The sequence below is a fragment of the Amblyomma mixtum genome, chromosome 1 (genome assembly GCF_055824585.1).
Source record: "Amblyomma mixtum isolate Tamu chromosome 1, ASM5582458v1, whole genome shotgun sequence".
Taxonomy (NCBI): Eukaryota; Metazoa; Arthropoda; class Arachnida; order Ixodida; family Ixodidae; genus Amblyomma; species Amblyomma mixtum.
This window is the reverse complement of record NC_143012.1, coordinates 279,665,129-279,674,407: the sequence shown is the minus strand read 5'-3', so window position 1 is coordinate 279,674,407 and position 9,279 is coordinate 279,665,129. Positions and strand designations below refer to the sequence as shown.

Below are 9,279 nucleotides of genomic sequence, written 5' to 3'. Positions count from 1 at the left end.
CCCTTCCCTTACGGCGCGGTTCAGGTGTCCACCGAGATATGTGAGACAGACACTGCGCCATGTTCTTTCCTCAAAAACCAACTGCAACTGCAAGTAAACCACATATTTCATGCGGCAGTGGCCCTGCGCACTACTTGGCCAGCAGTAAACAATCGTAAACAGACTGGTCCTTCACCCCTGTGTGGTCGATGCGCCTGACGAACCCTTTCTACAAACACCATGGCATGAAGGAAAGGGACACCATCCGCTTAGTGCAAGCTTTCGTGATCTCGCGGATAATGTACGGGACGGCATTCCTTAACCTCTCCAGGTCGGAAATTGAAAAGTTGGAGACACTCATCAGGAAAGCCTACAAGACGGCACTGGGGCTACCGAACTCCACGCCAACGGCCAAGCTCATGACTCTAGGAGTACATAATACCCTCAAAGAGATGTGGGAAGCACAATGGCTCTCACAACTCAATAGGCTCGCACTCACAACACCCGGCAGAGAACTGCTCGAGAAGATCCATGTTAATCAGCCCTATACAATTGACCAAAGGAAAGAGGTCCCACGCGACGTGAGAAGACGCATCAACGTGCACCCCATTCCGCGGAATATGCATCCCGCATATAACATCGAAAGGAGGAAGGCAAGAGGGGAAGCCCTGCAGAAGAAATGGGACAAGCAGACTAACACCCTTTACGTGGACGCAGCAGGACCACAGAATGGAGTCATGACTATTGTAGTCTCAACGCCTTCAGGGTCGATGGTGAACTGCGCCTCGGTGAAAACATCTAACCCCACTCACGCAGAGGAGGCAGCTATTGCATTAGCTGCAGCATATAACCCCAACGCCGTTGTGCTCACTGATTCCCAGAACGCCTGTCGCAACTTCAGTTACGGATTAATTCATAAGTCAGGGTTGTCATTGCTGACTAAGCATCCACCCAACCAAGCCTCAATCATCTGGTTTCCCGGTCACCTGGAACTACCAGGAGGAAACGAAGCCGCTCACAGGCATGCCCGAGCTCTTCTATACCGGGCGTCTCCCCCTGATGACCATGAAGGGTGCCGTGACCAATAGGTTTAGCAGTGTATGCTGACAATCTCGCGCCATACAGAACAGCCAGAAAGGAGTACCCAACACCACACAAATCCCTCAATAAGTTAGAAGAGAACACCCTTAGGAGACTACAAACCAACACATACCCAACACCAGCTAAATTACACCTGTGGTACCCTACACTATACTCTCCGCAGTGCCCACACTGTGGAGAGGTAGCTAACCTCTACCATATGGTGTGGGCATGCCAATTTAATCCCTTACTTGACCCCATTCCCAACCCCTCGGAGGAGCAGTGGGAGGCTATTCTGCTCAGCGATGATCCTGACCGTCAGCACTGGCTGGTAGGGAGGGCCACCGCAGCAGCAGCAGCCAATGGACTACCGGACTAGGCGGCCCACCCACATGTTCTGAAAATACTGAATAAATAAAGATGTTTTCAATCAATCAATCAATACGAACTTTCGGACGCTCTTCACCGTACTTCCTTTAGACAAGGGTGATCAGCATGTCGTCTTCTCTAGTTAAAAGAACAATTGGGGCCAATTAGATTTCCAACTGGTTCCAATTGGACCAACTGAGTTTCCAAATGGGGAGCCCAATTCAGTTTCCAACTGGTCTTACCAATTGCATCTAATTGGTCTGTCCAACTGCATCAAATGTATCCATGTGAACATTTGCATATTGTGGTCAAAATTAAATTACTGCTCAGTGGGCAAGCTCCACAGGCCCCAGCATGAAAGCCTCATAAATGGGGTATATAAGTTGTAGAGGAAGTGTATTCTCTGCATGAACACATGGAGTTAATACATGCTATTAGTGTCTGAATGTGTAGTCTTCCTTTTGTGTGGTGTATGCGTGTCCGTTGGCCTACAGTTCCATAAAAGCTATTGGTCTTCAATTCCATAGTAAAAATGTTGATTGGCACTATAAGTGGATTGTCTCCCTGCAGTCTTCACAAATCAGTTTTCCTTTAGCAAATTAATAATATGTCAAGTTGAAGAAATATTTTTCACATCGTGTATTTTGCGCAACTTAATTGTGAGGCATATTTTGTGAATATTTTCAAGATGCAACTGCCTATAGGCCTCATGGGTCCATTTGTTTGGTCCAGTTGGGTATAATTGGTCGGATAGCTAAAAATCCAATTGGAATCAAATGGAATGGCCAACTGGTTCCAATTAAAACTTCAAATGTTTTTTTCTTTATTTTAATTTTTTTTTGTTTTACTGGTTCGCTATCAGACGAGTTTGAGACGCTCATTGATTGCGGCGACCAAGCAGCGGTTGCTTTTTCATAGCCGCCATCTCTCCCAGTTAACTGCGTTAGCGAGCAACCGCAGCCAACGGGTCAGAGCCACCAGAGCATCCGCGGCATAGTTCTTCCTTTCCTTCATGAACCGCGAAATATATTCTTACATCGTGACCGCGGTTTATCGGCTCCGCTTGCGCTGCGCAGTACGCGCGCGCCCTGCGTGAAGCCCGCGCCCCGCGCTGCTTGATGGGACACGGCCGGTCAAGACCGGCCGTGGCTGGGATTGCACCCCGGCGCACCGCCGAATTTTCTTGGTGCGCGACGGGGCAACGAAAACCGCCCCAACAGGGTACGCTTCGGTGATCGAGAATGGTAGGTGCTGGTCGGTGCACACCGGTGCAGTAGATCGAGGATGAATGTGCGCACCAAGGCGCCCCGGTGCGCTGTCGGAGGTAAGTCGGAGCCTTTTTCCTTCCTCCATAGTCGGAGCCAAGTTTTTATATAACCTCCTTGGTCGGAGCATCGGAGGCATAGTAGGAGGTCAAAGCACGCACTTCTCTTTCTTCCACCGTGCACAGAACAACGTTGCGCTCATTCTGCAACAAGTACGCTTTATCCAAATTTTTATACGCCAAAAGTTGAACACATCGCCAACGCGGCTAACGTTCATTTGCGTTCGTTGGGAGCGCAACGGAACGCAGCGCAAGAGCAGAAAACTTCGATGTCTGACGTCACAGAAAATATTTTGCCACTGAATGTGTATTACGTAGCACTTGCTTTATGAAGTTTGTAAATGATGTTTATGTTTTATCCTAAGTATTTACATTATTTTATAGATGTATTGATAATATTTGTTTAATAAAAGACAAATGTGCGTTGACGTCATTTTTTCAAAACAAAAAAAGCCTGCGGCGATAGTCAAAGCGAACGCATCGAAACGCAGACGACGTTTTTGGTACCGGCAAAACTTTTGAAACGGCGTGACGGCGTCTTCGGCATGGAAGCGACTACGACTCACCGAAGTGGTTTCCCAGTGTCTAGGGTGCGCATGATCATGCGGAGTTCTCCGGAGGTGTCGTGCATAGGACAGGACGCCGTGCAAATCACTACCAAAGCGGCGGTAAGTACCGAGAGTCGTCGATCCAGTCGTTGACGCACAGCAGCGATCCAGGACTTTGATTCCTCTGTTTTCAGGAAAAATTTGTGGTGTTCTTGGCTAGGGAAGCCCTCAAGCACAGCAGGGATCACAGAACGATCGAATACTCCGACTTGGCAGCCGTCATCGACGCTCAGGAGCGACTGAATTTTCTGAATGGTAAGCAAAGACCACGCGCATGACTCGTTTGAGGCGGGCACAGAACGATACATGGCGTTGGGCATGCTGTACTGGGCCTAGGCGTTCATTAAAATGACCGCCAACGTTCAGCGTATGCTGTAAACATTCTAGTCACAGTGGCTCACGAGAATTCGGCGGTAGTCAAATGTGTGACATATTGCTGGCCGTTGCGAATTTAATACTCATAAGTTGTGAGCCCACGTTTCATTTCTGCGCTGTGAGCGTGAATGCTGAACTTGGTCTGTGTTGCTCCGCTTCACGTGAACAGAAGAATGAACGCGAACACCTATCTGCCGAGTCTGCGCATCATCGGCGTGTTCTAGCTGAGGCGCTCGTTTTCTCACGGTGGACGTTTTCCCCGATACAACTGCGCAAGTGCTCTCCTGTCTTGTCCGTTCACCCCGTTTTAGTTTCTGTGCGCCGTTTTTAGATGGATACAACTGACTGAAGAGGTAAACGCTCGACCAGTGTTTCAGAGCGTTCGCCGACGATAGCTTGAAGAGCTTGAAAATAGGTCTCATCACAATTAAGTCGTAGCAACAAGCTCAAACTGTCGCGTTAGTTCCAAAGAGCAGCCACTTCGTGCAGAAGCGGTCGGAACGGCAGCGGCGCGGTCATTCCCAATGCTAAAGCTCGCGGTATATATGCTAAATACTTGGACACCATCTCGTGGCATTATCGTGCGCTTTTCACATGTTGCCGAGGTTATTGCCCGCTGCGTTTCTGCGCCAAGGTGCTGGAAAGCAAAGCCGATAAGAAATATAGCCTGCCTGTAGCCAACTTAATGATTACTTAAAGCTGCGAGGCTTATAGTCGAGCTTACGGTTGAGGCCCATTGCAGATTTGTGCAACAAATGTCATTTTTCACGAGGACAACAGTGGTGTCTTCAGTGCGTTGAATCCTGCCAGAGCGCAATGCTTAAATATTGTTGGAATAAAGCATACCTCTCTAAAAATTTCATTTCTATGATGTGCATAGCAATATACAGGTACTAAAGCTGTACGAAAGTCAACACCATATTAACACACAGCCCACAGTTACTGCCCAAGTAATTCTTTTTTAAGCTCAATGTACAATTATAAATACGTTCAGCTCTAAGATATGAATGAAATCTTCCCTTTAATTTTGCTTGTAGGTGTTCAAGCAAGGAGTCATTCCTCAGTCGAATTGCAGCCCACTTTGCCTTCTTGGTGCTTCAGGTCTTTACTGTTACCAAGCAGCTGTTAGCAGTCACAACAAAGTGCAAAATACAGTCACCTGCAGTTTCCCCGACAGGTTGACCCATGGCCTCACTGGGTAATAGAGTGCGGCAGAAACACGCACTTTGACAACACACAAGGGATGGCATGAGGCAGAAATGCAGTGCTTAATCTGTAATGCTGCATTTAAACATCACCCAAAAAAGGAGGCTTGAGAGTAATTTTCTCACAAAACTGCCCTCTATTTAGGTTTTGCATTCACTGTAGAAATTGCTCGAAAGTGGACATTACCCAACTCTCCATTGTCAGCATGAAGGCATCATCTGTGCTTCTCAGGCATGGGGACGAAAGCAGTGTGCATCATAGTTTCAGGATTTGCCAACAAACAGCTGAATTATTAAAGTTGCTCCAAATTATCCTTATAAAAGCTGATGTTTCTTTCACTCAGCCTTTGTCCCTTTTTTAGCACAGGCAGTGTGCAGTTACAGCAACGCGCGCAGTGCCACTCGTGCAGCATGTGCAACCTTCCCAGTCATCGATAAATCTTATGTAGATAAACTTCTAAGAGGGGGACCCTTGCCTTTGAAAAACGAAAAAATTAATGAAGTCGCAATTATGCCATCTTCTGGGATCATTAATTTTTGTGTGCTGATTCTAAACATGTCATTTAATTTTATGTTATACAAGTCTTTGTTCACTTATGCAATATGTAAGTCTTTACAGCAGGGAACTTGCTGAAATGCATGCCGTTTGTTTGTCTTGACATCAAGGAATGCAATAACGGTAAAATTATCATCCTTATGGCTATGAGGTTTTGATGTCATCACTTCAAAAACTGGAAGTTTCTGTCCCTGTTTCTGTAGTGGCGACAAAAATCCTATAGCTCATGTTCTGTGATAGGCAGGATAATAATTTCAAAGCTACTGCATTCCTTGATGTCACATAATATGCATTTAAGCGAGTTTTTTACAGCAATATTTCTTAACATCTCTCCAAAAAATTACATAGCATATATTACATAAGTGCACGAGGACTTGTGCAAGGCCCGGGCTTTCATCCATGATTGTGCTCTGATTAGAAGCAGCTTGGCTTTGTAAAAACAATGCTTCAAAGAATAAGTGCTATTTGCTTTGTATTGAATGACACCTGCCATAAATAATTCTTTTACAGACATTGTGCCACAGAAGATCAAGTACAAGGAATACCTGAAGCTTTTAAAGGAAGCAGAAGGCAGAGAAGCGTTGAGGGAAAAGCAGGCAGAAGTGTAGCTAGAGAAAAAAAAAAGCAGTGCCGTACCCATGTCTCTCCTGGCATTGCAATTGCACCATCATACCACCACTGTATTATATCAGCTAAATAAGCAATTTCTTTATTTTCTTGCTAACAGAGAACATTTTTCTTGCTATTTATCTCTAACATTATACGAAACAAATAAAATGTTTTCCTTTCCACTGCAGTTCTTGTTGCTGCAATCCTCACATCATGTCCAACTGCAAAAGGTAAAGAAAAAATATCTTAATGCAGATGTCATCAACAGCACACAGTGATAACGGTAGCAGAAAGTGCCTTTACACAAGAAAGAAAGGACAGGAATTATATTGCACTTTAATTCAAGTAAAATTTTGCTGCTCAATAACACAAAGAATAAGGAATTTTCAATAATTTCGCTCCACACATGACAAAATGCTGTTCAAAGCCTCTGCTGCTGTCTGTGCATTCACATGAAATCGAGTAGCATTGATGAACTCAACTAGGGGGCGCAGAGGAGAACACAAGTTGGCTTGTATCGATAGGGTACAGTGTTCTAATCGCAAAAGAGATCGCTGTCAATGAAAACAGCTTTCACGTTTCTTAGAAAAGACCAAAAATGAAATAAGGGTGTCGCCATCACCAGCTGATTTCATAAGTGCTTGCGTCAACACCGCATTTTCAGCCTGGATCCGAGTGGCTATGCTAAACTACATTCATTTCCAAACTGTGGTAACCAGCCCTTCTCAACGTGCGCGTCACGAGTGAACCGAGCAGCGTCAACACCGCATTTTCAGCCTGGATCCCAGAGGCTATGCTAAACTACATTCATTTCCAAACTGTGGTAACCAGCCCTTCTCAACGTGCGCGTCACGAGTGAACCGAGCAGCGGAAAAATTTTTAACATTTTCTCAGCCGTAAATTGGGTTTTTGCTGCCGTACAAACATTGACATATACTCAAAAAGAGCCAGAGAATCAATTTTACCAGGAACAACTGTCTGGTGGAGTTGCCGTCGGAATCTTTTTAAGCTCGTGCTACTGTTGTGCACTCAAACCTTCCGCAGCAAAGAAACTTCAAAATATAAAGTGTGGAGAACAAAAACGTGATGTGTTCTCAGGTAATTATTTCCTGACACCGCATTTAGTGTAAAAAATTCTCTCTGACCATGTTGCAAGAAGAGGCTGTCAGTTATTTTGGAACACACTGCCGCTGTCAAGTCGATAAAGAAGTTTTGTTTGTGCTAAAAAAGAGATCTGAACAGTGATGAACTGTGATTGAGGACTCTCGTTCAATTCTTGCTACTACTACAGTGTTATAAGAGTGACACTCACCAAGTCATCTTCGTCTTTTGCAGGCTGTTCCTCTTTCTCTGCACTGTGCTTTTCAGCAGCATAGAACTGTTCAACTTCACTGTCTGGCCATGTGCTCCGTTCACACTCTTTTTTCCCAATAGGTGGCACCGCCTCTGCACAAGAGGGACAGCAGTACACTTTGTAAACACTATTACCACTGGCAGCAGATTTCGTGACTGACTTGCAGTTCCTCACTAATCATGGGAAACTCAACAAAGAAGTTTCCTTTGCAGTGAAGATGGAGTGAGGTTGCACCACCAAAGCTGAGCTAAGAGTCAAACCTAACACTTCAGAACAAGCCAGCAGTACAGAGCAAGGGTCTAGTCGCTGCTTTACTGCAGAGCATGTATTCTGATTCTTGGTTAGCCCACCTTTCTTCAAGAGAGTCCACACATCATCCTGGTCCCCACTGTACAGTTCCTTCAGCTTCTTTAAGAAAGTGTTGAACAAGTCGGGACTGGTTTTCTGCAATGTCAAAGAGACACATCAACATTTCAGATTAATGCCTACAGGACACAGCACTTCTACACAGGCAATCTCAGCTATCTGGGAAAGGCTTCTGTGAGAAGGCACAGAAGCTTGGTTTGTATATTTTTCACACAATATACAAATACTGTCAAGTGGAAGGAAAGAAACAGCAGAGGCACCTCAAGAGCAGATTCCCGGTAGGCACGCAAGCACCTCACTGCTTTGCTGTGAGCTGCGCGCCCAAGGGCATCCTTGAACAACTTCAGGATGACTTCTTCAAGTTGGCGGCAGACTGGGCAACAGTGTAAGACAGCAATCACTACACACACCAAAGGCACTGCTTGTTACACACTTATTCTTTTCCCCAACTGACAGAATTCTTTTTTTTTTTTGCTTCATAGGTCCCACTATGTGAAATACAACAGGCTGTCATCATCCACAAAGTGAAGTAGCTTGCTCAAGATGAACAAGTTATATTCAGCTGATGCTAAAAAGTAGATTACTACAAACCTTTTGTCAGATGTTGCCAGTTCTGTTAAATGGACAGTGAGGACAGCCTATTGAATTCTACAACTTTTCTTATTTTCTGAATTTCAAATAAATTCAAACAAATGAAGTGAGAGTGCATGGAAGCAGCTCCAAAAGTAGGTAAAAACAGAGTCAGGTGAGAGATTGCAAGCAGCTCTTGAAGGCAGACTGCGCTGCTTCTGTCAAAGTGTCTGTTACCTTCTGAATAGGACTGCTCTTTGCTGCTGACTAGCTTCTTAAAGTCCTCCACTGGGTTGACCACGTCGACCTTGAAGAGAGAGAAATGTCTTGACACATGACCGACCCACATCTAGTGCAGAACATTCCCCTGTTGTCAGATCAAACGCAATGTGCTGCTGTTCACAAGGCAGGGCAATTTAGGTTTAACATTACAGTTTCCGGAATTAACGATTTCATGCATTGTTTGCCATAATACTTTTTCTGCACTGCGCCCCTACCTGTCAGAATCATGAATACTTCCCCCCCGACATTCAGGCTCCGATACTTCCTTGAAGACATATGCATACTCTTAACAGTTCCATAAGTGCCCTATGTTCTCACCTTCGTTGTTGCTGTGGCAACCAAGTCAGCCATGCTGACATCGGTTCGTGCTCTCTTAGCAGCAGGCTCATCAGAGTTGGTGACCTGGCCCTTGTCGCTGAAATCGAAAACATAAGGTGCACTCAGCAGTTGCAGAAACACTCACACACAGAAATTGCTGATCAATTTTAACAGCAAATCTCATCAGAACAGTCCAAGAAACTTAGTCCTTTGTAAAGGACTAGACACCAAGTTTTTGCTTGTGTGTTTTCTGCTGTCAAATGATGCATTAGACATTAGCATAT

The 9,279-nt window shown here is 45.2% G+C and overlaps 2 protein-coding genes across 3 annotated transcripts in view; one reads left to right on the top strand and one right to left on the bottom strand.

Moving 5' to 3' along the window:
• Window positions 1–2,547: 2,547 nt before the first annotated feature.
• On the top strand, window positions 2,548–7,890 carry LOC149371878 (chromatin accessibility complex protein 1-like). 2 transcript variants are annotated; one of them, XM_089566180.1, is made up of 4 exons: window positions 2,548–2,752; window positions 3,244–3,420; window positions 3,495–3,615; window positions 6,294–7,890. In XM_089566180.1, the coding sequence occupies exons 1-4, from the start codon at window positions 2,717–2,719 to the stop codon at window positions 6,353–6,355; spliced, it is 396 nt and encodes a 131-aa protein (XP_089422306.1). In that variant the 5' UTR covers window positions 2,548–2,716; the 3' UTR covers window positions 6,356–7,890. The 2 variants fall into 2 exon arrangements, with proteins under 2 accessions (XP_089422306.1, XP_089422305.1); XM_089566179.1 differs by lacking the exon at window positions 6,294–7,890 and adding an exon at window positions 6,007–6,287 and having other exon boundaries at window positions 2,550–2,752.
• Window positions 6,180–9,279, bottom strand: part of Ku80 (X-ray repair cross-complementing protein 5 Ku80) — a 26,144-nt gene continuing 23,044 nt past the window's right edge. Inside the window, exons 15-20 of the mRNA XM_089566169.1 lie at window positions 8,996–9,092; window positions 8,633–8,702; window positions 8,086–8,198; window positions 7,810–7,903; window positions 7,418–7,551; window positions 6,180–6,326 (exon numbers count right to left, since the gene is read on the bottom strand). Coding sequence (XP_089422295.1) covers window positions 6,312–6,326; window positions 7,418–7,551; window positions 7,810–7,903; window positions 8,086–8,198; window positions 8,633–8,702; window positions 8,996–9,092 — 523 coding nt within the window. The 3' untranslated portion in view covers window positions 6,180–6,311. The remainder of the gene's footprint in view (window positions 6,327–7,417; window positions 7,552–7,809; window positions 7,904–8,085; window positions 8,199–8,632; window positions 8,703–8,995; window positions 9,093–9,279) is intronic.

Bases quoted from the DNA above. Each gene is read 5' to 3' on its own strand.
- LOC149371878 (XM_089566179.1), top strand. From the start codon at position 2,717: ATGTGCGCACCAAGGCGCCCCGGTGCGCTGTCGGAG. The intron at 2,753-3,243 runs GTAAGTCGGAGC...ATCGAAACGCAG, and splicing joins GCCCCGGTGCGCTGTCGGAG to ACGACGTTTTTGGTACCGGC. The intron at 3,616-6,006 runs GTAAGCAAAGAC...ATTCTTTTACAG, and splicing joins GCGACTGAATTTTCTGAATG to ACATTGTGCCACAGAAGATC.